The sequence below is a fragment of the Neofelis nebulosa genome, chromosome 7 (genome assembly GCF_028018385.1).
Source record: "Neofelis nebulosa isolate mNeoNeb1 chromosome 7, mNeoNeb1.pri, whole genome shotgun sequence".
Lineage (NCBI taxonomy): Eukaryota > Metazoa > Chordata > Mammalia > Carnivora > Felidae > Neofelis > Neofelis nebulosa.
Window position 1 is genome coordinate 122,086,135 of NC_080788.1, and position 27,990 is coordinate 122,114,124.

Here is a 27,990-nt window from a genome sequence, read left to right on the forward strand (position 1 = left end):
TTATTTGTTTTTTGGGTGTTGAGTTTGATAAGTTCTTTATAGATTTTGGATACTAACCCTTTATCTGATATGTCATTTGCAAACATCTTCTCCCATTCTGTTGGTTGCCTTTTAGTTTTGCTGATTGTTTCCTTCACCATGCAGAAGCTTTTAATCCTGATGAGGTCCCAGTAGTTCATTGTTGCTTTTGTTTCCCTTGCCCTCTGGAGACATGTCAAGTATGAAGTTGCTGTGGCTGAGATCAAAGAGGTTGTTTCATTTTTTCTCCTCTAGGATTTGATGGCTTCCTGTCCTATGTTTAGGTCTTTCATCCATTTTGGGTTTATTTTTGTGTATGGTATAAGAAAGTGATCCAGGTTCATTCCTCTGCATGTCGCTGTCCAGTTTTTCCAACACCATTTGCTGAAGAGACTGTCTTTTTTCCATCGGATATTCTTTCTTGTTTTGTCAAAGATTAGTTGGCCATACTAATTCGTGGGTATGGATCCATTTGTAGTTTGTGGGTCCATTTCTGGGTTCTCTATATCTGTTTTTATGCCAGTACTGTACTGTCTTGATGATTACAGCTTTGTAATACAGCTTGAAATCCAGAACTGTGATGTCTCCAGCGTTGGGTTTTTTTCAGGATTGCTTTGGCTTTTCGGGGTCTTTTCTGGTTCCATACAATTTTAGGATTGTTTGTTCTAGCTCTGTGAAAAATGCTGGTGGTAACTTAATAGGGACTGCATTTAATGTGTAGATTGCTTTGGGTAGTATAGACATTTTAACTGTTTGTTCTTCCAGCCCATGAGCATGGAATGTTTTTCCATTTTTTTCTTCTTCAATTTCTTTCATAAGCTTTCTATAGTTTTCAGTGTACAGATTTTCACTTCATTGTTTTGGTTTATTCCTAGTATTTTATGGTTTTTGGTGCAATTGTAAATGGGATCGATTCCTTTATTTCTTTTTCTGCTGCTTCATTATTGTTGTATAGAAATGCAACTGATTCCTGCACATTTATTTTATATCCTGCGACTTTGCTGAATTCATGGATCAGTTCTAGCAGTTTTTGGTGGAGTCTTTTGGGTTTTTCACATAGAGTATCATGTCATCTGCAAAAAGTGAAAGTTTGACTTCCTCCTTGCCATTTTGGATGCCTTTTATTTCTTTGTGTTGTCTGATTGCTGAGGCTATGTTGAATAACAGTGGTGAGAGAGGACATCCTGGTTGTGTTCCTGACCTTAGGGGGAAAGCTCTCAGTTTTTCCCCATTGGGGATAATATTAGTGGTGGGTCTTTCATACATGGCCTTTATGATCTTCAGTTACGACCTTTTTATCCCTACTTTCTTGAAAGTTTTTATCAAGAAAGGATGCTGTATTTTGTCAAACGCTTTTCAGCATCCATTGAGAGGATCAACTAGTCCTAATCCTTTCTTTTATTAATGTGATGTATCACACTGATTGACTTGCAGATATTGAACTGGCCCTGAATCCCAGAAATAAATCACACTTGATCGTGGTGAATAATTCTTTCAATGTACTGTTAGATCCGGTTTGCTAGTATCTTGTTGAGAATTTTTGAATCCAGGTTCATCAGGGAAATTGGTCTATAGTTCTTTTTAGTGGGGTCTTTGTCTGGTTTTGGAATCAAGGTAATGCTGACCTCACAGAATGAGTTTGGAAGTTTTCCTTCCATTTCTATTTTTTTGGAACAGCTTCAAGAGAATAGGTGTTAACTCTTCTTTAAATGTTTGGTAGAATTCCCCTGGAAAGCCATCTGGCCCTGGACTCTTGTTTGTTGGGAGATTTTCTTCCACATCAATTTTAAAAGGCTTCAAAGGCAGTCTATCCCATAGATGTAACATAATTTAGATAACTAATCCCTGTTGTAGGATTTTTTTCCCTAGTCTTCTCATCCCTCTCTATACATTTAAAATATTTTTGCACCTATTTCCAATTTTTCTTTAGAATAAAATTCCTTAGAGACAGAATTTCTTGTTCAAAAGCCATGTACATTTAAAAAAATTACCTTTTTATTTTAGATTAGTTTTAGGCTTACAGAAAAATTACAAAGGTATTACAGACTGTTCCTATATACCCCATACCCAGTTTTCTCTATTATTAACATCTTACATTCATATAGAACATTTGTCACAATTAATGAACCAACATTGAGACATTATTAGCCAAAGTCCATAGTTTACCCAGATTTCTTTAGTTTTTACCTAATGTCCTTTTTCCATTCCAGTCTTTCATTTAGTAGATCACATTACATTTAGTTGTCCCATCTCCTTAAGCTCTTCTTTGCGACAATTTCTAGACTTTCCTTGACTTTTTTGACCTTAACAATTTTGAGGAATTCTAGCCAAGCATTTTGTAGAATGCCCCTCAGTTGGGGTTTGTCTGTTTTTTCTCTTCATTAGACTGAGGTTATGGGGTTTGGAAGGAAAGTACCATAGAGATAAAATGACACTTTCATCATATCTAGCCCACAAACGATCAGCATGATTTATACCCTGTTCATGTTAACCTTGATCACCTAAGTGAGGTAGTGCTTGCCTTGTTTCTCCACTATACTCATTTTCCCTCTTTCCATACTGTACTCTCTAGAAGGAAGTCAGTAGCACAGCTCACATTCAAGGGGGTGGGAGTTATACTTCAGGGTAGATTATCTCAAATTATTCAGACTTCTTCTGCACCAGAGATTTGTCTCCTCATCCTTGTTTTATTACTTTATTCATGTCAGTATTCACATCATTAGTTTATTTACATCAATATAGACTCATGGGTATCAATTTTATAGTTAAAGTTATAATCCAATAGAACTTTACTGGTTTTGTTGCTGAAGGAATGCGTATTTGTAAGACTCTGAGTAATTCACTACAAAGCTATCGCGCTAACCTAATGGTGGTACCAACTCTCACAGTTAACAATGAGGATCCATTTCCCTTTAATTTCACACACCCTTTTTGAAAGCAGGTCAGCAAACAAGGGCGAGGCCCAGGTCCCTCCCTGCCAATTCCCCGACGCCCCCGAAGACAAACAAGGCCAGCCTGAGGAGGCGTGTTCTTCCCCTAACGGGGACCTTATCCCTTACCCAGCCCAGCCTTAACCACCAACACGACAGGCCCGTAACCCCTTCTCCGGGCTTCCCCAAGGCCCCTCCCACCGTGGGGCGGAAGTGGGCGCGGCCACGGACAGGAAGCGTCTAGCCGGGGCGGGCCCTCTCAAGCAGCAGCCCCACCCACTCCGCTCCACCACCGCCCCACCCCTCCGGCCCAGACCGGAAATGAGGTCAGAAAGGGAAACCCCGGCGGGGAGACTCGACCCCGAAAGCGGCGGCCATTGGAGGTGGCTGCTGCAGCTGGTGAGGGGGAGGAGTGGGTTGAGAGGGTCGGGGGCCAGGGGGCCGGCGCCAACGGGAATACCGGCTCCCAGCGGAGTCTGAGGGGCCGTGTGCGCCATGGGGCTGCGAAGGTTGGCGGGAGGGGCGAGGGTGGTTGGGCCTTGTTTTTCAGGGCCCATCGCCCCCATCCCGGGGAATAAGGTTCGGGCGTCTCCGGGGCGACACTCACCTCTTCTCCTTTCTTCTTTCTGGCGCTTTCGGGCAGGCGACAGCTTGAGGGCTTGCTGTCCCGAGCCGTGTTCGCCCTAGTCCTCGGAGGCGGGCCGGGGGCTTGGAGGGAGAGTCCTTCGAAACCAGCTTTTTCTCACATATGTGGCCATGTTGCGACCCCTGATCACGGAGGGAGCTTAGTCACCAGGACTTGAATTTTGGCAGTTTCTGCCCGAGCGAGAAGGGCTGAACCCCTGCCCCGGTGAGCCCAAATGAGAAGTTGCTTCCTGCCTCCTGCCTTCCTCCCCCCTCCTCCTCGCAACCCGGTCTTTCGCTCAGACCATACGCCTGCCTCTTTTTACTTCTATCCGTTTCCCGTGCTTTTCTTTGCGTGACTTAACCTTTCCTCTCCTCGAGTGCTTGCTAGACAAGGGGGTTCTCTCGGACTATGCACCCGAGAGTGAAGGTGTGGGAAGCTCAAGGTTCTTCTGTCACCTGCTGTTGGACTTGCAGTCTTTTAGGAAAGGATTCTGCACAAACGACTGCAAGTTGTTCTGTCACTTTGTTTCACGTTTGTACAGTTCTGCCTGAGTTTTTAAAGCAGTAATTCTTTATTAAGGCAGTAGGTTTAGCGTGCTGTCCTCACTTCTGTTTTGGTCTTACAGGCAATTGCCTCCGAAACCCCAGTCATGGCGTTTTAAACTATTTCGTATTGCTTAAAGGGACGTGGGCATTTTATATTGTGTGGCTTTTGACACTTTGAGACGTTTTGTTTGGTTGGTAGTTTTGGAACTAGGTGTCCCCCTTGCTCCCATCCATGTGGCAGATAAGCCAGACTACTGTTTTCTTCCCTTTGAAGTCGTTGGCATGGGGACAGCATGAAAATAGGTTTTAGAAAGTCCTTTGCAGAATGTAAACTGCATGAACGAAAATACCGTCTGAGAGTGGCGCCACACAGTTTTAAATTCTAATTACGGACTTGAAATACTTTGGGCTTAACAAGGGCTAGGGAAAAGTGCTAATTTAATATGTACTTAATAAGGTGTTGTACAAATTATATTAGACATTTCCCTTTAAAGGGGCATTCCAAAAATTGCTCCTACTGCTCTCATCCCTTGGAAGGTTTGCTTTTAAAGTGACTCCTGAAGTATGAGGGTTTGACAATAGGAAAGTTTAGAAAGCAGTTGGCTAGAAATCATAGAGACTCCTCCTGTGCGTTTCATTTCAACCTGTTATATCCTGCTCTCGTGCGATGGGTACTAAAGCACATAATTAGGGTGATCACTTAATTTTTTGAAGGATGGGAGAAGAGCTTAAAAGTTGCTAATTGTTATGTGTGTGTGTGTGTGTGTGTGTGTGTGTGTGTGTGTATGTATGACCTACTCAACAAATGGCCTTCCCTGCTAGCTTCCAGGTGGTAGTTGGGACCATAATGGGTGCAGACTTACTCTGTTTTCTCCATTCAGGGTACAAATGTGGGTCACTACAGTTTCTTGGATCACTAAAAGTACAAGCAGACTTCCTTAAAGTGTGTCAATGTGCTGTCTTCTCCCTTCCACAAGCATTCTTATTAGTGACCCCAAACCATAGCACAGTTGTTTATCTATGGTTTTGAAGTTGTGTGTTGTTCTGCTCCTGTCTGGTGAGACATTGTCTAATCTTCTTGGATTTTATTATTATATAATTTAGTGACGAGTTTAATTGGGAAAAAAGGGGAAAGATTTATTTCCCTGGGTTTGCTGGGTTTTGCTAATATCCTGGTTGTGATCTGGTGAGTGTTGACTTCAGGCACTTAAGGGCCAAACACCTATTTTTAGTGGCTGAGAGGAGCATGGATGGTAGGAACAGAGTCTTAAGTGTAGCCAGATGAAAGGTGAGTTTATTTTCTGTAGATGGGGTGGGCTCTGCACTGCCATGATCTGGTTTATAAAATTATTCTAAAACAACAGATCCTGTTAAGGATTTCTTTTTCTTTTTTCTTTTTCTGGGCTTTCTTTTGGCAGATGTGGCCTCATGGATGAGCTGGTACATGACTTAGCCTCAGCCTTGGAGCAGACATCTGAGCAGAATAAGCTTGGTGAGCTGTGGGAGGAGATGGCCCTGAGCCCTCGGCAGCAGAGGCGGCAGCTTCGCAAGAGGAGAGGCCGGAAGCGCCGCTCGGACTTCACTCACCTGGCCGAGCATACCTGCTGCTACAGTGAGGCCTCTGAGTCAAGTCTCGATGAGGCCATTAAGGATTGTCGAGAAATGGCCCCTGTTGCCAATTTTAGTGACTCCGATGACACGATGGTAGCCAAACGGCACCCGGCTCTCAATGCCATTGTTAAGAGTAAGCAGCACTCTTGGCACGAATCTGACTCCTTTACTGAAAATGCGCCCTGTCGACCGCTCCGGCGCCGGCGGAAAGTGAAGCGAGTGACATCAGAGGTGGCTGCCAGCCTCCAGCAGAAGCTCAAGGTGTCAGATTGGAGCTACGAGAGAGGCTGCAGGTTCAAGTCTGCTAAGAAGCAGCGTCTGTCCCGCTGGAAGGAGAATACTCCCTGGACCTCATCAGGTCATGGGTTGTGTGAATCAGCAGAAAATAGGACTTTCCTAAGCAAAACAGGAAGGAAAGAAAGGATGGAGTGTGAAGCAGATGAACAAAAACAGGGCTCTGATGAGAACATGTCAGAATGGTGAGATCTCTCTTACTAAGTCAAAGATTTGCCTGCTTATTTTTACCCCGGGTACAAATTTACAGTCGTGATGAGTTCAACTTTCAGAACTAGCCACTGCAATGTTGCCTTTGTAGCCCTCCTTTAATCAGTCAGCTAGGGTTTATCTCTAGTTTCTTAGAGTACATTCATGATTCTATTTCCCTAGGTCAAGAAAGCTTTCTGTAATGAAACACATTGTTTCTAAAAATTGTTTAAAATGTGTATCTCACATGCATAACCAAGAATTTTATTTTAAAAACAGTTTACTGCTGTTTATACCATGTAGTTCATACATCGATATTGTTAGAACCAGGGTCTCAGCAGAGGCTGGTGTGTGTGTTTGTGTAAGTGAGACAATGCTGGTACTGGGCATGTGGAGTTTGTGTACGTTTCTGGTAAGCTTCCTTTACCCGTTAAGAGTCTTGACTTCAGATACCGGGCTATAATTCTGTTCTCTGCTACTTACGGTTTGACTCTGTTGAGTTTATTTTTTATGGCTGACATCCAAGTCGTCTGAAAGACATGGTGGGGCTTTGAAAATAACAGTATTGAATCCCATTAGTTTTCAACCGAATGTCATTGAGCCATAAAAATTTGTGTCTATTGGATGCATCTTTAAAATGTCAGTGTAGTTTTTTGGTGACTTTGTTTTTCCATCTCAGATAGTCCTAGGAACATTGATAAGCCCCACCTCGATACTTTAATATTAATGTGTGGTATCTCTTTCTCAAGGAGGATGCTCTTGGTGTTTTTTTGTTTGTTTGCTTTTAATGTTTATTTATTTTGAGAGAGAGTGAGAGTTGGGGAGGGGCAGAGAGAGAGGGAGAGGAGAGAGAGATTCCCAACCAGGCTCCACACTGTCAGCTCTGAGCCCATCTTGGGGCTCAGTCTCACGAACTATGACATCATGACCTGAGCTGAAATCAAGAGTCAGGCTAATTTAACCTACTGAGGCATCGAGGTGGCCCTCTTGGTGTTTTGAATGGGGGCAGTTCTTTGTGGCGAGGGACCGTCCCATGCTTCACAGGCTATTTGGCATCTCTACATTGTTCCCATCCCTTTCATTGTATCAAACCACATGCCTGTGTGGGTGCTGCCTAGTGGGTTGGTGGTCCCAGGGGAATGTTCAGGACTGCGCCGTATGGCAGGCAGTGCTATTCGTACTTTATAGAAGAAGAGATGGAGGTTAATAGCGTTTAGATAATTTGCCCATGGTCACCCAGTGGCAAAACTAGGAATCAAATCTGATTCCAGAGTTCATACTTAACCACCATGTTTTGCTGCCCTTTGGGTTTGCCTATTCCACTGCTCTTTCCGTCTCTTCTTACCTTTTACAACTGTAGAATATCTGGCCTTTCTTAGGACTTTGCTTCTGAAGTTTGTCTGAAAAACAAAGACACGAATCTTAGGAACTGTGTCGTGAGGCTGTGTCAGTAATCAGAAAGGCTGCCTAGGTCTTTATATAAGCCCATACCTTTTTCAGGGCGGTTTTTAGTCCAGCTTCAACAATTTTTCTCACTAACTTTATATTTGTGGGTTTGCACAACTGGTTAGGCTTATAATACGGCTTCTCTAATTTTCCTCTAATGTATATCCTAAGACCTATTTACCCAATATATATGTGTAATTTTGGGTTACAAAGTTTTTTTTTTTTTTATCATGCTGTTTTTTTATTTAAAAAATATATTTTTAATGTTTATTTATTTTTGAGAGAGAGGGAGACACAGAGTGCAAGTCAGGGAGGGGCAGAGAGAGAGGGAGACACAGAATCCAAAGCAGGCTTTAGGCTCTGAGCTGTCAGCTCAGAGCCCGACGTGGGGCTCAAACTCATGAAACCGTGAGATCATGACCTGAGCTGAATGAAGTCAGACACTTAACCAACTGAGGCACCCGGTTGCCCTTATCATGCTGTTTTTAATCAAACAAATGTTTAGTCAATTTACAGCTGTACACAATATCAAAACCCTCAATTGAGGTGTTCATGTTTGTGTCAATATCGAACATATATTCCAAATAATTTACTGTTGAAAATCACGATTTGTTTTTTAAATTTGAGAGACAGAGTGAGAGCGTGTGTGAGTGGAGGAGAGGAGCAGAGGGAAAGAGAATCTCAAGCAGGTTCCATGCCCAGCGTGGAGCCTGACACGGCTTGATCGCTGGGATCATGACCTGAGCCAAAATCGAAAGTTGATGGCTTTACTGACTGAGCCACCCAGGTGCCTTGAGAATAGTGATTTTTAAAAATTGTGTTTTGCAGTGATAGCTTGTGTGTATTTCTTCTCATGACATAATTGTTCACTCTGTCTGCTCTTAAGATAACAGTCTAAGTGTGGTTCCAGATGCAGTCTGTAATCTAGTAGCGAGGCACTTTTAGTTCCTTCCTACCTCAGACACAGCTATTGCACGTATAGTCAGGTTGTGATAATAAACATTCTAGTTACCTGAGAGCCTGGATAAGTTGAAATAGGCAGCAATTCATATGAAATTCTTATTTTCAAATTTTTTTTTTTAAATGTTTATTTATTTTTGAGAGAGACAGAGACAGAATGCGAGTGGGTTAGGGGCAGAGAGAGAGGGAGACCCAGAATCCGAAGCAGGCTCCAGGCTCTGAGCTGTCAGCACAGAGCCTGACTCGGGGCTCGAACTCACGAGCTGTGAGACCATGACCTGAGCTGAAGTCGGACGCTCAACCAACTGAGCCACCCAGACGCCCCTATTCTTATTCTTTTCAAATTGAGAAGACCTTGTTACCCCGTTTGGGCTATCTGCCTGGTACATGACTTCAGAGTTCTTTTAACATTCTTTTTTTTTTTTTTTAAATGTTTATTTTGAGAGAGAATATGAGTAGGAGAGAGGCAGGGTGAGAGGGAGAGAGAATCCCAAGCAGGCTCCTCGCTATCTGCACATAGCCCAATGTGGGACTCGATCTCATGAACCATGAGGTCATAACCTGAGCCAAAATCAAGAGTCGGATGCTTAATGGACTGAGCCACCCAGGCGTCCCATCACTCTTGAGTTCTTTTAGTAACATGGATGCCCACGTTCTTGTAGCTATGAGGGAAATTAGGGTGGAATAGTAGCAGACTTAAAATGAGAACAATTCTTCTTTAGAATCTAATTATTTAGGGGTCTTAAATATGCCTTGACTTATATTGTTTCATCTGTAGTTACGAACAGAAGTGCCTTGTATTTTTTCCCCCTAAATCTACTCTGTGGAGAAAGAGGGGTGACTGACTTACTCTTTGACCACAAATTATGTTCAGCCTCTCACCAGTAAGATGGAACTAAAATCTTGCCTCGATTATTAAGCATACCTTATGAATAGGACTAGCATTAGAGTATGTTTAAGTAGATAATAATTTATGATTCGGATATTATACTATTTTGGTGAATTGATTCTCTCAAAATTTTCCTACCTTTGTTCTACATTAACAAATATTTTTAAGAATCTCCTTGGTTGCTCTTTCATAAATCTGCTTGGACGTGCATCTTTGTTCTCATACAGATCAAGTGTAGAACCTTACATTTTATCAGTGATATTGAAGATTGTCAGTGTGTATGATCCAACTTGTAAAATTATTAGGATGAAGGTGATCATTAAACTTAACTTAGCCTCATCAGTGGATGGAATTCTTTTAAAAAATACGTGTCAGGTGTTTTAGGTTTGAAAATGTATGTCTCAGCCAGGGAGCTGTATTTCTAATTTCCTTAAATTCACTTTACTAATTAACCATGGAATAGTTTTAAGCTTAACCAATAATTCCTTTTCCTTTTATTTTTCTGTTCTTCCTTCAATTCTATGCCAACCAATCCCTCAAGAGTTTGGAGGAACTGGAAGTGGTTATGATACAATAGTTTTTTATACCTGCAAAAAGATCAGTTATTATTTTAGTAATTTTCCTGTGTATGTGCGTTCCATTCTAGAATGGAGAAATTCTTTTGTAAAATTCCTCTCTACTGTTTTTATTCATATTGTCTATATTGCAGGTATTAGGTGATTCATAGCCTAATTTTACTCTGTTCTTCACTAACTCATCCTTTGTTTGTTCCCCTTAAATATAGTTTAGCTTCTTTGGTTTTTCTAAGTGAATTGGTTTGGTGTTGGCCTGAAGTCTCAGTCAGGAGCTTTCCTAAGGTGATGTATTAGAGGCCGATCTCACAGGAAAGAAAATATTCCCTTCTCTTGGAAGGCAAGTGACAGAGATAGAGTGCTAACCCTCCCCCCTCCTTTTCCAGCCCACGCTGACCTTCTGCGGCCCCTTGGTGCCTCTTGTTTTCTTATTTTTATAGAAAATCAATATCCCTTCTGACACAAACAATAGCTCAGAAGCAAGAAGAAATGGGAGAAAGCTGAGATCTCTGTCCATCACCTCTCACTTTACCTCCCCAAACTCTTTAATTATGAGCATGCTTTGCTCCAGGTGTTTGTGACAGTGAAATTGCTAAATGAGGACCATTTTAACCAAAGATTGGGTGATCAGTAACACTCTATAGCTGTAGCTTGTTGGATCAATAGTATTCATTATTTCATGGTTAAGGTAAGTAGCCTCCTTTGCAAGTGGAGGTCATTAATCAGGGAATACTGGAAAGAATGTATGTGGTAGGTTGAGGTTGCCCTGTTTCCTATTCCATAACTGGAGATGCTGACCAAGAGTATATTTACCATTGTTGCAAATGGTACTATTGCATTTGAGAGTTCTGAATAGCTAGCATAGCGTGCGTCCATAGATTTATGCAGAGTTCTGCTAGTATATCCTTGGAAACAATGGAGAAAGACACCTTGGGAGATGGATTTGATACTACTGTATTTGAAAATCTGTCTCTTGAAAGAAGTGTGTCAGGATTATTCTGTGTGACTCCAGAGGATGGAGGTAGGGCTCATAAAAATGGAAAGCACAGAGAGTTAAGACGTTGCCTCATTGTCAAATACAACATTCCAAAAATTCGACCTCTGTAAGAATGAAATGAATTGTTTCACCGGGTAATGAGTTCTAGGTCACTGAAGGGGTTCAAGCCTGGGCTTGGTGACCACTTACTGAGTTATTGTAGAGTTGGCAAGACTGCACTGCATGACCTCTCAGGTCCCTTGTAACACTGAGACTCTGGAACTCTTTCCAGTCACAGCCTCCTTCCAGTGCATCATTGTAACTTCATAGTGTAAAAAAGATTTGATAAGCAATATCAGCTGCCCATTAAAATGCTTAGGAAGACAGAAAACATTGTAAACTCACATCGCCAGGAACCAGGACTTAGAGTTGGCCTCTCGCCAAGATAGCGACAAACCACAAGGCTGATAGATGTGCAGTTGGAAGCCCACATCAGCAGTGCTGAGCCTACGCTGAAGGTATGTAGTGAGACCCTTCATCCTCTGTCTATAGTCAGGCCTTTGTTCAGAAACGCAAGGTCCATTTTAGTCAGAAAATCAGGCAGCCGCAGTGTGAGCCAGAGTGTTGTTCCATCCTCTACAGTAGTCCCCTCTTGCCCAGTTTCCTTCTGTGGTTTTAGTTAACCCTCAGTCAGATGTGGTCTGGAAGCAGGTGATGCACCTTCTGACATTCCGTCAGGAGGAGGAGGAGTAGCCTAACAGTACGTCACAGTGCCTGCGTGGTTCACCTCACTTCATCTCATTTCCTAAGCATTTTATCCTCTCACATGATCATAAGAAGAAGGGTGAGTAGAAGATATTTTGAGAGAGACACCACATTCACATAACTTTTATTATAGTATATTGTTGTATTATTAGTTATTGCCTCTCTTTTACTGTGCCTAATTTATAAAATTAAACTCAATCATGGATACATATGTATAGGAAAAACACATGGTATATATACGGTTAGGTACCATCTACAGTTTCAGGCATCAGTGAGAGTCTTAGAACTTCTCTGCCGTGCGGAGAAGAGGGGATATTGTACTTCCCAATCTGTATCTTTGAGTTTCTGTTTGGAGGCTCTAACTCCCAGAATATACTTGGATAAGGAATTAGTGTTTTCTGTGTGTGTATTTGTGTTTGGAGTAGGAGGCAGTCACTGCAAATTCAGTCCTGGGAAATACATTCTCCAAGAATAAAGTTTACTGTTGGCATGGGGAGAGAAGAAAAAAATCACTCTTAGTGGTGCATTGTAGAAATTGCAGTGTTTTATATATCTTTATATATTGTAGACTCTTGGAATGGGATCAGAATAAGGCAGTGACAGAAGAAGATCCTGTCTTGGTCCCACATAACTATATGAGGTAAAAGCCTACCAGTGACACTGGGTGTTAGGCCAGGGGCTCTACACATTGTCTTGGCCAGTTGTAGATGTGGGAAGCATGTTACCTATATCCAAGAGAATAGAGAATGGGACCAGGGGTCATTTACACACCCTTTCTGTTGGCAAGTAACGAGATTCTAGGTAAACCGGTTTTCAGCAAGAGGCCTTTCAACAAGTTCTGTGGAATAAGGGAAAAGGATCATTATCCTAAAAGTTCAGAGGAAAAACACATATCCAAAAATGATTGCCAGTGGAAACCAGAACATTTTAGAAAGTCTTCTTTAGGATGCGAAAAAGACATAGTCACTTTGGAATAGGAACAGTTAACTCATAAGGAAAGAAAGATGGCTATTTGAAAACCCAGTAGTATGGGAGGAAAAATGTAAGGAAATTGATGTAATTGCAGTGTTAAAACAAGACAATTCAGGGGCGCCTGGGTGGCGCAGTCGGTTAAGCGTCCGACTTCAGCCAGGTCACGATCTCGCGGTCCGTGAGTTCGAGCCCCGCGTCAGGCTCTGGGCTGATGGCTCGGAGCCTGGAGCCTGTTTCCGACTCGGTGTCTCCCTCTCTCTCTGCCCCTCCCCCGTTCATGCTCTGTCTCTCTCTCTGTCCCAAAAATAAATAAAAAACGTTGAAAAAAAAAAATTTAAAAAAAAAAAAAAAAAAAAAAAACAAGACAATTCATTCTGTGCAAAATTGAGTTGATTTGGAAAACTTTGGAAACCCTCCCAAGATGCAACGAGAGGAGGTGATAATGAGAGAGAAGTTGATAGATCTGGAGAACAGAAGATAGAGGCCCTGTCTATGAGTATGTAAATATTTCAAAGGAAGAAACTGAAGCATTGGAATAGAATAATGATTTAAAAAATAGAACCGAAGAGAAAAGGCATTCTTGGGTTGAAAAATTATAAAGATTAAAAGGGAAAATGAATGAACAGACACATACTACCTAGACCTATCCTGGCAGAAGTTTGCATTCTGCCTTGGTGCAGGGGTGGAACAGGTATAAAGAACAATTTTTGTTTTTTAATGTTTATTTTGGAGAGAGAGCGCGCATGAGCATGTGCAGGGGAGGGGCAGAGAGAGAGAGAGAGGGAGACAGAGGATCTGAATTGGGTTCTGTGCTGACAGGAGAGAGCCAGACATGGGGCTTGAACTCATGAACTGTGAGATCATGACCTGAGCTGAAGTCGGACACTTAACCAACAGCCACCCAGGCTCCCTGGGTATAAAGAACAATTTTATTTTATTTTATTTTTTTCAACGTTTTTTATTTATTTTTGGGACAGAGAGAGACAGAGCATGAACGGGGGAGGGGCAGAGAGAGAGGGAGACACAGAATCGGAAACAGGCTCCAGGCTCCGAGCCATCAGCCCAGAGCCTGACGCGGGGCTCGAACTCACGGACCGCGAGATCGTGACCTGGCTGAAGTCGGACGCTTAACCGACTGCGCCACCCAGGCGCCCCTAAAGAACAATTTTAAAAGGGATGAAAACAAGGCTGGCATTTATTCCTACAGTACTAAGTGTGAAGGGCTGCAGTTGCCTGTAGAATTTTGGAGCGGAGTGGGGGGGGGCGGGGGAAGATTGCTCTCCTACTCCCCGCCTGAATTTATATATAGCCAAGATAGATTTCATACGGAAAAGCAGCAGAAAGTCATTCTTAGACATTCAGGTCTCAGAATATATGTTCTTTAAAAATTTACTCTGCAAAGACATTTCTTCTAACTGAAGATGAATCACTATTAGCTCTAAGAAAAGGTAAGTCGTAAAAGGATGGGTGGGCTTCTGTAAGGCACACCCCCCCAGCTCAGTAGCAGAGTCCTGGGGCAAATCATTAAATCTTTACCCAGTATACCTGATTGCGGGGGCTGCACTAATAAGCCTGTGAAACCAGTGAGGCTGTTTCTTTTGTGGTATCCTCCGAGTGAAACCAGAAAACAAACTCCTTCACTATACATTCTTACAATTTATTAAGTTATTGTGGGAATAACTTTGCAGTTGGTGTGAGATATGTCTCTGAAAAACCTCTCCCTTGGTCATAGTTACTTTTAAACTCTGAAATCTGACTGTATACGGTTATAGATATATCACCTTGACCCAGGAAAAAAATTGAGCAAAGATGTCTTTGGGCTCTGGGTCTAGGAGTGACTTTTCTTTTCTGTTTTTCTGAATTCTAAGACGATTTAAAATTTTTGTTAAGTGCATTATTTAATAAAAAGTTAAAATGAAAACCCCTTATCTTTTAACATGATGGTAGAGGCCATTCTCTCTCTCCTGTTTGTTTCTTTTAAAATTAGATGTAAAAGATCCGTCTTATTCAAGGTACCTGGTTAATAATCCAGGTGTTAACTTATTGATACCGCTGTTTTAATTATAGGTAATAAACAAATTCCTTATTTTAGTTGAGACAGGTATAAACTACTCAGTTCTAAATTTATAGTCCTTTGTGGTTAGGAATATGAAAGAACCAGCGAGCTGTTAGGTCAGAGGACAAGGTGTGTTTTTTCTCCCAATTATGAGAATTCAGAGATTTGTCTTATTCAAATTAGGAGCTTGTGTTAGGGCTAGAAAGTAGGGAGTTATTTTCAAAAAAGAATTCACAAAAATGCTGTATTATTTATTGTGTCAGGAAAAAAAAAAAAAAAAAAAAAACTGCCCTGAAACTTAGTAGCTTTAAGTAACATTTACAGTTTCTGAAGTCAAGAATCTGGGAGTAGCTTAGCTGGGTGGTTCTGGTTCCGAGTCTCATATTGTCACAGTCAAATTGTTGATTGGGGCTGTAGTTGTCTCAGGGCATAACTGTGACTGAAGGATCCACTTCCAAGCTCACTCAGGGCTGTTGGCAGATTTCAGTTCCTTGTAGGCTGTTGGACTGTAAGTTCCTTTCCACAGGGGCCCCTCCACAGGGCTGTTCGTATTCTCAAGACATGGCACTTGACTTTCCCTAGGGGTAATGATTTGAGAGAGAGAAAGAGAGAGAGCATACCAGCCCTCACTGAGTGTCCAAGAGGGAAGCCACAGTCTTCTCTAATCTAATCTCAGAAGTGACCTCCCGTTACTTCTTCCTATGCCATTGCTCGTCACACAGACCAACCAGGCTGGGAAATACCAGGATGCTGGGATCATTGGGAGTCATCTGACAGTCTAATTACCACAGATGGCTCTCCATCTTCTGGAATTTTTTCCTGACTTAGTGTGAAGCTAGATTCAGGAATGGTATTTTCAGAGTAATATGTCCCTAGAATTTGGGGGAATGTTTTTACTTTGATTTCAAAGGAAGGGCATTCAGGAACTTTAAGGACAAGCGAAGGTATAGATAACTGAGAGTATATTTTGTTGTAAGTATGTATACTGAAGGTGAATATTTATTTTTAAAATTCAAAATATGGCATTAAGATGGAGAGCTTTTTCCAAAGTGAGTCCCTAGTTTGTTTTCTTGGTGTTCAGCATGTTTGATGCATTTTTAGCTGATATAGTTAGAGTCAAAACATAGAGTTTCAGCTGTGTCTGAATGTTTTAACTAGCAAAAAGCAAAGGAACATTTTTTCCCAAGTTCAGTTAATCTGTTAGCATTTTCAGGAGAATGAAAATGAGAAGTGCTGAATTGAAAAGTAGCTCATGAAGAGAGAAACATGGAATTACTTGGTAAATGAATCTGTACACCATCCATGTTTTGGCGGCCATTCAGCAAGCTCATGGACTTTGGAAATACACCGTACTGGCTCTGACGTTTATTTGCTGTGTAATGTTGGGCAACTTGCTTGCCCTCTCGAGGCTTCACTACTTCACTTGTAATGTGAGGTTGACATAGTTACCTCGTAGAGTTTTGCAGTAGAAGAAATGTAATAATGAATGTAAAGCTCTTAGTACTTTGCCCGGCCTGTACTAGAACTCAGTAAATGATATTACTTGAATCAATAATGAATTCTGTATTAATAGCTTCTATTAATGATTTGAACTATTATTTTATTATTAATAAACAATTATAAAATTGTTGATTAAAATGATTAATATAGAATTGTTCTCTAATTAATACTTTTGTACTATCAATAATTTTCTTATTAATAATTCTTATTAATAATTTTCTGGAACGCCACTCAAGTACCAGACCCCTTCTTGAGACACTTCTAGTTTGGATATCTGCTGAGAGCTGTGTCTCCCTCTCTTGGATGAAGCCCCATATAGAGAACATAGTAGATTTCATAAGCCACATTTATTTTTCCATTCAAAATGAGAACAGATTCGAGTCCCATAGAATGTTGTTTTTTCTTTACTGGAGTATAATTGAGAGTCCTATAGAATTTAGATTACTATTTAATAAAAAGACTGTCAGGGAATTAACACTATCATCTGCTAAAATAATAATATTGGAGACATATGAGAATTAGCACCTTAGAGGTAGCTTCTGAATCTTTCATCCTTTGGCTCTGTATAAGATTCTAGAGTCTACAAAGTGGGTTCACATACCTCATATCATCACATCCTCAGAACAGCCTTGCAGGAAATAGTATTAGAGAAGTGAAGTGATATGGCATGAAGGCCACGGAAGGGGAAGCAGCAGCTGATCTGAAGGAGTTCATTCCATATGTAACATTTGCTGAATGCCTGCTGTGTGCCGGGTGCCGTGCTAGGCATTGGGGAGACTGAAATGAGCAAGATCTTACCCTCTTTCCCAGCCTGGATCTCTCTCTCCTCTCTCTGCCTGGGCTGGGCAGGGAGGAGTGATCTGTACAACTCTTGAGTAGTTTCAGTTCTACCAGTTGGCCTGAAGGTCCAGCTACCTTCTCGTGATTCCTGGGATCCAGAGGCCTCAGGCTCTTTGAGGCCCTGGCAAGAGAGTGGCATTGTTGCTACTATGGGATGTTGACCTCTGTCCTTGAAGGCCGGCTTTATCCAGCAAAAGTGCACAGCCTCCTCTCTGAAGTGGTTTTCCTTAACAAGATGCCCTGCCCGCCCGCTTCGTCCTGTGCTTTATCACTACAGACGAGGGTTCTCCCCTTTGGCACTACTGGCATTTTTGAGTCACATAATTACCTGTTGTGAGGGTTTTCCTGTGCATTGTAGGATGCAACGCTCTACCCGGTAGATGCCAGTAGGACACCAACTCCCCCTCCCCTGCTCCAAGTCCTGACACACAAAAATGTTTCCAGACATTGCCAGATGACCCCGTGGGTGCAAGGTGGGAGTGGGGGTGAGGAGAAGGGGGTAAAATTGCTTTGAGTTGAGAGCTACTGCTGATGTTTCTAGGTGCTGATCTGGGACTTTCACTTGATTGATTTTGCTTTCACCAACAAGCATAAGTTTCAGATTTAGAGAACTTAGTAAGGCCAAAACATTGATCTCTTCTATAGAATAAAAATACTGTAGTTTTTAAAACTTTGTAACTGAGAGTTTTTGCTAACTTGAAAATATACCCTTTAATTGCTCCTCAAAAGGGCAAACGGTTCATTTTCAGAACTTGGAAGGAAGAGCAATTCAGATGAAAGCATTTTAAAGTTCATACCAAGGTTTACAATATTGAGCTCAGAGTGTTTGCCCTGGAATCAATGATTCAAGTGGATGAGGGGTATCAGTAGTGTTTTATTAGGCTTGATTCCTGTGATAATCTCCTTCTCTGAGAGTGGATGCCAATCACCTGGTCTACCAAGAGTGTCTTGGATTACCAAGATGCCCAGCAGGGAAGGTTAGAGGGATAGATGTGTGATAAAACAGAAAAAGCAAAATGTTCTTTGCAGTGTGTGACGTGCGGTAGGTGATGTGATGGAGTGTGAGTGGTAACTGGAACTTCTTTCAACCTTTTGATATGTTTCAAAGTGTTCATAATACAATGTTGGAGGAGGGAAGCCTCTGGAACTGCAGGTTAGTGTGACTTTCTTTACACTTCTGTTTTTTCAGCTCGATGTGGTTTGGTTTCTTTTCTAACATATAATAATAATTAGGTAATACAATTGGTGGTCTAAAACCCAGGCTTTAATTTTATTTGTGTCTTCTTTAAAATGGTGGCTATGCTGCTGAATTCAGTGTGGGAACATTTTTTAGGGACAACCACTGTAGAGAAGTGTGATGTATTATTACTGTTTTTACTCACATAGAAATACTTTTGAGGTGTTTTCTGATTTCTAAGATGGGGAGATTTCCTCAGTGTTACATGGTTAAATTGTAGGCTTGCACACCCCCTTATTTGCAGAGTATTATTCATTGGAAAGCATTCTTCCTTTTCACATCCTTCTCCCGTGGTTTAGACTAGGTTTCTTATAAAATGTACACCTTTATATTGTTACTGAGACGTTTCTTTGTTAGTTTTAGGACTGGGTAGAGTGGTTTCTGGTGTATGGTAAATAGTCAGTGCTTACTAAGTGAATGAGTAGAAGTTTAGGAGAAATGGGGGAGGGGGCTTTTCCTCCTTTTGCTGTGAGAAACTAATTGCCCTAATTTTTTGAATTTTGTGAATGATGTATAAATTATTTGTAGGGTTAATACATTTTTAGAAATTTTAGAAATATTCTAGGAGGATTTTATTTTTAATGCAAACTATTTATAGGTGAGAACCATGTGAGAACAGGGAGTCCAGAACAGCTCCCAAAGCAAAGACAGGAGGCATTGCTGCCTATAGGAGTTGCTGCCATTTTAGGAAAAGATGAGATTTCACACCTGCTATCTTTGTGGGTTTTGTCTAGTTAGTTTTTCTGAAGATTAACAAAGGCTGAGTTTTTGTCTTCCTGACTAAACTTCAGAGGACCACAAGTAGAGTGGACACTAAAGGTAGGATCACACTTTTTTCTTATAAAAATCAGGAGCAGAGCTTTTTCTCCTTGCCTAGTAAAAAGGCTCATGGCAAAAAAGTTATAAACAAATTTGAAGGTTTTGAGATAGGAAAAACATGTAGGATTCTGTCACCTTTTAACTTTTTGACCTTGTGAACTACAAAGGTGCTAAAAGAAACTTATGTTTATTGAAAGGTAGCTTAGTTTTAATAGACCATTAAACATTCTGTTTAGTTAGCTAAATTAACATTTTCTAAAAGCGTTTATTTATTTTGAGAGAGAGAGAGAGCAAGTAGGGGAGGGACAGAGAGAGAGGGAGACAGAATCCCAAGCAGGCTCCGCACCATCAGCACAGATGTGGGGCTCGAACTCACGAACTGTGAGATCCTGACCTGAGCCGAAATGAAGAGTCGGATGCTTCACCGATTGGGCCACCCAGGCACCCCATAAATTAACATTTTATAGTCGACTAAATCGCTATTAAATCTCACTAAGCTGATTTTTTTCGAAGAAGATCTCAGAGCCAGAAGTGAATGAAGTCTTCAGGACTGGACAACTTTGTCTTATAATTTGGAAGGGGAAATATTTGCTTCTACTTTCTAGCTAGCACTACATTTTTGCATGCTGTATCATAGTGTTTATGTGCAGACATGCCACGAAGTTCCCACTTTTGTCTTTTTTCTCATCAAATCATGCTAACAATTTCTTACGTATGATTAGATTTCCACAATGCAAGTTCTTCTGAGGGAATAAATAGAATTAGCAGATGCTATCCAATGTACTGGTTACTTCCAGATACCAGTAGACTGGTGATACTTTTATGTCATAAGCATGCTGTAAGACAAACTTATTTTCTCTGTGAAGAAAGTACTTATCTCCCTTGATCATAGTCTTAAAATCCTGGTGATATTTCTGTAACATCATTGCCATTCCTCGAATTAACTATATACAGAAAGCTTATAGACATGTTTAATCCAGGCTCTTTCAGAAACCGTGAGTCCTCTTAAATGCTGTCGACAAAAATAGAAAAGGTACAGTGACACGAAGGCTTTAGGTTACCAGCACCTTTCTTGATCCAGCAGATTTCTTTGAGCTTACCCCCTTGGTTTAGAATACGGACAGAGAACGGCATCCGTGCAAAAAAGGATCAAGGGACCACTGTATTTTGTAGTACTTACAGGTGGCTGGAAATGAATGGGGAAAAGAATTGATAGCTTTTGTAATAAAGCAAGCAGTTTAAATTTTATAATGGTAAATACTCAAGAGTAGAACTTGTAGTACATGTAGAGTAGGGATCAGCAAACTTCCTCTGTAAAGAGCCAGATAGTAAATATTTTAGGGATTTGCTTGTGATATGTTCTATGTTGCCACCACTCAGCTTTGAAGTTGTGGTGTGAAAGCAGCCATCGATGATATGTAAATGAATAACTGTGGCTCTGTTCCAATAAAACTTTACTTATGGACACTGAAATTTGAATTTCGTATCATTCCCACGTGTCACAAAATTCTTCTTTTGATTTCTTTTTTTGCTGTAAAAACCGTTCTTAGCTCACAGGCTAAAATAGGTGCAGGCTGTCATGTGCTGACCCCTAAATCTCAGTTAGTGATACTGCAAACTAATAAAGTATATATAACGTGCTGATGGGATAGAGTATCTGTTCTATAGCTTAATGTGCTTTTTTTAAGGCCTGCTTACTGTGAAGAGGAGTTAAAATAATATCCAATTTGGTCTATCTTTGAGGCCAGATGAGGATAATAAAGTGGTAATATGAGAGACTGTGTAGTAGAACTCAAGGGAGTTAGACCACTGATGTTCTTAGGAATTTGCTAAAAATACAAAAGTAGCACCATTAAGTTCAGCAGGCACAGTTCCTTGAACTCAGAAGTAGGAAGGGTGCAGTGCTCAGGGAGGATGGCCTTTGGTTTTACCTGCAGAGCTCCTTGAAGATTCTAAATCCATCAGAATCCAGTAGTATAGTTTTGTGACACATGTCTTACGACAACACCCGAGAAAGTTCTCACTTATCAGTACAGAAGAAAAGAAAATGAAAGAACGTTTAAATAAATCGAGTTATGTTTTATTGGCTCTTGCTGCAGCAAATTTCTTGGATCTCTTCAGAGATAAACTTAAGCGAGGAAAGAGCACAGCTACTTAATTTAGTCAGCAGTTTAAGGATTTCATGTTGGCAAGATATTTGGACATGTTGCAAAAATACAAAATATTTTCACATTTTTGATCCAGAAATGTAGACTGGGATTTTGCCAAGCCTATTGCTTATGCAGTATGATAAGAATGTTTCTTCCTTGCTCTGGTTCCTTCCATCTTTTAGAGTAGGTGAAAAAAAATGGCGAGTTTGGAAGGAAACACTCCCAATCAAGGGAATAGCTAAAATTGTAAAGAATAGGGAAATTTTTCCTGAACCAGATCAAATTTAATGGAGATTAGGCCCAAGACATTGCAGCATCAGAAGACGCAGAATCAATTGTTAGTAATAGCTCAGAAAATGAAGCAAATTGAACAGAATTCTACAGAGCAGAAGTTTTATTTCATTGGCTTCAAATGGAGTTTGTTTATACCTTTTTATTTTATTTTATTTTATTTTAATTTTATTTTTTTTTTAATTTTTTTTAACGTTTATTTATTTTTGAGACAGAGAGAGACAAAGCATGAACGGGGGAGGGTCAGGGAGAGGGAGACACAGAATCTGAAACAGGCTTCAGGCTCTGAGCTGTCAGCACAGAGCCTGACGCGGGGCTCGAACTCACGGACCACGAGATCATGACCTGAGCCGAAGTCGGCCGCTTAACCGACTGAGCCACCCAGGCGCCCCATATACCTTTTTATTTTTAACCTTCTGTTTTGAGAATGAATTTTGTTGTGTCCACTTCATGTCGAGAAGACATTAAATTTAGAAAATGTAACTTTGGTCATACTGACTCTTTTCCCATTCATGGATTTTTGTTTGCCGCTTTGTACATGGGAACAAAACTTGAAAGATGCTACATGTCTTAGAGTTGAACAGTTTCATTTGAAACCGAGAGTTAACAGTATTTAAAAAAAAAAAAATCATTGGTAAATTTGTGTTGTTTAATACATCCAAGCAAGTTGAGATTAGTTTTGTGAGCCTTAATAAATAACTTTTTTTTTAAGTTTGTTTATTTTGAGAGAGTGAGTGGGGGAAGGGCAGAGAAAGAGAGGGGAGAGAGAGTCCCAGGCAGGCTCCGTGCCGTCAGCACTGTCAGCACAAGGCCTGACGTGGGCTCTGTCCCACGAACTGTGAGATCATGACCTGAGCCAAAATCAAGAGTTGGACCTTTAACTGACCGAGCCACCCAGGTGCCCCACTAAATAACTCTCCAGTGCTAACCTAACAAAGTGACTTTTGGTATTTTTTAAGTACTTTGAAATAGAAGTATAAGTTTTGGAGGTTTCCCTAGGTTTTGTTTTACAGGAAAATAAGCTTTCCTCTGTGGCTTAATTATGAAATTTAATTTCTGATTGGCTAATGAGCTGGAGTGAAATTAGGCAAACGGGATGTTTTGATTTGAAAACCTGAAGAATGGATGCTGCTTTGGTTTTGACGGGATCTGATGTGTTCTCTTGTGTTTGTCTCTTTTCAGTGAAACCAGCAGTGTGTGTAGCAGCAGTGACACAGGGCTCTTTACCAATGATGAAGGACGGCAAGGTAATCTTGATCCCAGCTTTGGGATGTTGGTTGAGTATTTCTGGGAAGATTCGAATGATTATAGGAATAAGTCACTGAGAATATGGTGGTTGTCTGTGGCAGCGGTTCTCAAACTTTAAGGCATATAAGAGCCACCTGGTGAACTGTTAAAACTGCACATTCGGAGGTCCTACAAATCAAATAGATCTAGTTAGATTTGGCTTTTGGAATCTGAATTTTTCACAAGTACCTGCAGTAATTTTCATGCAGGTAGTTTAGACTTTGAGAATCATTGATTAGGGGGATAGCAGATTAGAGGGATAGTGTCAAGGATAGGACTTTTGGAAGTTGCTTTTAATTAGAACCAAAAAATATCCTTCTGTATTAGCTCCTTCATTGGATATTAAGACATTCTTATTTTTACATAGGAAGAGTTTATTTTTATAACCTTGTTTATAAATAATGATCATAGTGTTCTAGATGAATATATTCTAGAAAACATCTTCTTTCTAATGTTAAGACTTCTGAAATTCAGTATAGAACACTGTGGATAAGACTGGTATAATTTAATTACCAGTTCTTTATTTTTACAACCTAAACAGTCATTTGAGACTTTGTTTTTATCGGGTACACTTGCTTAGGACCATCCTAACTATGTTTTTTTTTTTTTTTTTTTTTTTTTTAAATTTTTTTTTCAACGTTTTTAATTTTTTTATTTTTGGGACAGAGAGAGACAGAGCATGAACGGGGGAGGGGCAGAGAGAGAGGGAGACACAGAATCGGAAACAGGCTCCAGGCTCCGAGCCATCAGCCCAGAGCCCGACGCGGGGCTCGAACTCACAGACCGCGAGATCGTGACCTGGCTGAAGTCAGACGCTTAACCGACTGCGCCACCCAGGCGCCCCCTAACTGTGTTCTAATAAGAGTTTCATATAGCTCCTTTGGACTGTAATTCTCTTCATCTGAATAAGGGATTTGTAGCTCTCTAAAGTCCCTTCTAGCTCTGAGATCCAGTGATTTTTCTTCAAGGGTTAAATGATCAAAGGACAAAAACACAATGGCTTCATGTCTAGGCTGATCCAGAAGAGATCCTGGGACCATGAGACTCCGGATCCGAGTTCTGATTTTGGAGAGAGATTGCGGGAGGTTATCTCCCCCATACCTCAGAGTTGTGGGCATGGATGGGGTTGCTGAGCTTCTTATTGTAATGGAGGTTATTGTGAATACATTTCTGTCCCTTTCGGATTCTGAGGGAGCTAGGTGTCATTAGAGGCTGTGTGTATATACTCCCAGATTGGGTGCAACTAGGGCCTTGATTCTTTTGTCTTTGCTTGAATGAGCTAGCGTATACAAATTTTGCTCTTTTTCTTTGCTTTTATACTGTTCTATGAAGTATCATAATGTGTCTCTTAAAGATTATGATACATAATTATACAGAGGTGTAAGAAAGTGTGGACCTGTTATGACAGATTAAGTTTCGGGCCTTCGGAAAACCTTTTTACTAATAAGCATTCCTTGCTTCATCGTGGAAGATTTTAGAATATTCTATAGCCCTAGCTTTCCTCTCTATCTCTGCTTCAACTTCATGCATTCTGGTGATATTTGGATACTTAGAGTTCTCAGCACAAAGCTATGTCATTTCCTGCTTCCATGTCTTTGTTTATGCTGGTGTCTCTGCCAGAAATCTCATCCCCACCTTTTCTTGACCGGTTGGTCATCCACCTAGACAGTTTTCGTTTTGCCCCTCCAGGGCATATTTATGGACTGTGTCAGTGGGTTGTTTTTTTTTCCCCTCAATTTCTTATTGGATTTGGCCAATAGGAGGCATTAGCAGAAGATTGGAGGGAGGAAGGTGAATGAGACTGAGTTGAGTGTATTTGTTAAGTTTTTATTACGGTAATACTGTTTAACAGCCCCAGAATTTCAGGGGTTTACCTCATTTATTTCTTGCTATGGGGCTGCGTGTTGGCTCAGGCTCAGCAGATCTAACCTGGGCTCAGCTGGTCTCCAGGCTTTAAGTTAGGTTTGTATCTATCTACTCAGTGTATCCTGTCCTGGGACCTCTGCTGGAAGAGCAATGACTGTTCTTGGCAGGGACTTTTCCTGGTGGAAGACGTGAATGCTAAGTGACCAAACCAGAGCTTGGCGACCAAGCCATATTTAAAAAAGCTTTTGCTTGGATCACGTCTGCTAATGTTCTACTACCCCAAGTGAGTTATATGACAAGCCTTATGTCAGTGGGAGGAGGAAGTATGCTCTGCCTGAAGGGGAAGGCTCTGGAATTCTGTGGGTAAAGGCAGAAGGCAAGGATGTGTGTTATCACAGGGAGGTGGCAAAGAGTTGGAGACAGTAATACAGTCTGCGACTTTGGATTGTAGCTTTCTCGGGCTCCCTTTCTGTTGGACTGCTGGTTGGCAGTGGTGGTGTTCCTCTGCCAAAGGCCACCACCCCTGTTGGCAGTCTTCTGTAACCTAAGCTTTTTCTCTGGTCTCTAGTAACCATTCTCTCTCCTTGCTGCTTCAGGTCTAGGAAAGGTAAAGACTTCCTGCCGGGCTGGCTTCAGGGTGCTTCACCATCCCTTATTGGTTCCTTTTAATACTATCTACTCCTTTGTAAATAGTCACCTTATTGAAGTCTCCATTACTGCATTTAAGTGTGTGCGCATTTCCTGGAGGGAATCTGGCTGGATGTCACAGTCCGTGCAGGCATCATCTCCTAGAACCAACCCTTGCTCTTTCTTTCCCTGTACTTTCTTACCGCTTACCATATGACATTATTCATAGATGTGTGCCTTTTCCATTGAAGCTCTCTCAAGGTACGAATTTTTTTTATTATTTGCAACTATAGTAGGTAACACATTGCCTGGCATATAGTAAGCTCTTAATAAATGGTTATTGTGAAACTCAGAAAAGGGGAAAATTCTCCTCTTTCTCCCTCAAACAGAATTATACATAGAACCTCAGATTATGAAACAGATAACCTGTTTTGGTTAAAGCGTGATTCTAGAGGAGCAGGAATTCTGGAACCTGACCCATCAGCCTCTTCCTTATTCTCCGGCAGTACTCTTCTGGGGAGCTGCTGCATCATGCATCCACAGGAGCCCAGGGTAGGGGACTACTGGTCTAAATGATTTCACAAGGTTTCCTTTGGTTCAGTGAAGCCCTTTTTGTATTGTCAAAAATCTTGAGTGAATGCTTGAGTATCAAAAAAAATGCCATTATGGGATGCCATTTGTCATCAGAAAATATTATCTTAGCTAAATATACTGTTTTAATAAATGGCTTAAGGAGTGTCTATGAATAAGAAAGGAATTAATATATTGACATGCAGAGAAACTAATCATTGTTAATTCTAATGCCTATCTTTAATCCATCTATGCACCTGGTTTAGTAAGATGCTTTTAGAGCAGTAGTTCTCAAAATGTCCTGAAGTCAGCGCAGCATCACTAGGGAACTTGTTAGAAATGCAAATTTTTGATCCTGCTTGGACCAGAATCAGAAACTTTGGGGATAGGACCCAGCAGTCTGTGTTCTAACAACCGTTTTTGGTAGTTCTGATGTACGTTGAAGGTTGAGGGCCACTGTTCTGGAGAAACAGCCATTGATGGTATGTTTTTATAAAGGAACACTTTGAGTAACTTCTTTATGAGCATTTTCATTTTCCCTTTTAGAGATCTCCACAATGAGTTAAGAGTTATCATTACCATGGATATAAGTGGCCTGTGAATCTGATACTTCATGTGCTTAACATGGCCTGAGCAGTTTCCCTGGGATCTGACACACATTAGAGAATGAAGGCATTATGAACACTTGAGATGTTCTTGTCATGAATCCCTTCATCCTTGGTATTTTGAAAGGAGTATGGGATGGCAGACATGAAGTTATCAGTCTTACTACTCTTTGTGGGTGGGAACAAGGTCTCTTGCAAACTGAGATGCTGTCAGTGTAGCCAGTAGAAAGAGGTTTGAACCAAGAGTCTGGCTATATGGGTCTAGTCTTAACTTTGTCACTAATGTTGAGTTTGGCCTTGGTTGAATGGTATAACTTCTTGACAGATCTTGGGAGGTTATATTGCTTGTCTCTGTGGTTAGTTTTTTCCTGGTTACTTGGATTGCTAGTGTCAAGATGATTTTCTGTCCCATTAATGTCAGGGTACCAAGGAATAAATGAGGTATGGGCATACATTTTTTGTTAACCTACTATGAGAAATGCAAATGTAATACCTCAGGAGTAGCTAGTTTTGAATTAAGAAACATTTGTGGGCTTTGAACTCCCAAGTTCATTTACACCACAGAATGGTACATAGGAGGCAATTTATTTCTGTGTTAAAGGCTTTGGAGTTAGTCACGCTTTGGGTTCAGATCTTGGCTTCATCATTTACTAACTTGACCTTGCCTTCTCTCGCTTTAGTTGCCTTATTTATAAATTGGAATTAGTGTAGGGTTTAGAAGAGATAACATGCTTGCATATTTTTAGCATGGGCCCTCATAGGGTGGTAAGGGTTTAGTAAATGGTAGCTTTATTAGTTTTTTACTGTCAAAAGTAGTCCAGTGTAACACAGTATTTCATTTACGTGAAACTAGTTTGGTACTCTAGTTTCCATCATAATATGGATCAAGAAGAAGGTTCAAAACAGTTTTTTTGTACTTTGACATTATTTAAAAGGTATCATCAAATCTATAGTTCTGAGAAATCATCCTTGCATTTGGTTTTCCATAGAGCATGTTAAAATTCCAACTTATGATCTCTTTACTTTAGGGGATGATGAGCAAAGCGATTGGTTCTATGAGGGAGAATGTGTCCCAGGATTCACTGTCCCTAATCTTCTGCCCAAGTGGGCTCCTGATCGTTGTTCTGAAGTAGAAAGAATGGATTCTGGACTGGATAAACTTTCCGATTCCACATTCCTTTTACCTTCTCGACCAGCTCAAAGAGGTAAGTTCTGAGGAGACCAAACTATACTTCACACTTTTATGGTTCTCTTTGGGGAGAATCATCCCATGGCAAGCATATTCATGCCTCTAAGCGTGTATTAACTATCTGAGTTTTGGAGCTAGTCCAGGGATTTTTCTAGAAG

The 27,990-nt window shown here is 40.9% G+C and overlaps 1 protein-coding gene across 9 annotated transcripts in view; it reads left to right on the forward strand.

Annotated features, from left to right (window-relative positions):
• Positions 1–3,245: 3,245 nt before the first annotated feature.
• GPATCH2L (G-patch domain containing 2 like) overlaps positions 3,246–27,990 on the forward strand; it is a 90,157-nt gene continuing 65,412 nt past the window's right edge. For 7 of the 9 annotated variants that reach the window (XR_009264637.1, XM_058739759.1, XM_058739760.1 and 4 more), the window contains exons 1-3: positions 5,540–6,211; positions 22,871–22,935; positions 27,672–27,848. Coding sequence is in view for 8 of the 9 variants with exons in the window: in XM_058739759.1 (XP_058595742.1) it covers positions 5,550–6,211; positions 22,871–22,935; positions 27,672–27,848 (904 nt within the window). In the remaining variant the exon portion in view is untranslated. Of the gene's footprint in view, positions 3,348–3,591; positions 3,799–5,539; positions 6,212–22,870; positions 22,936–27,671; positions 27,849–27,990 lie in introns of those variants that run through there. The other 2 variants (XM_058739764.1, XM_058739763.1) reach the window with 2 other exon arrangements.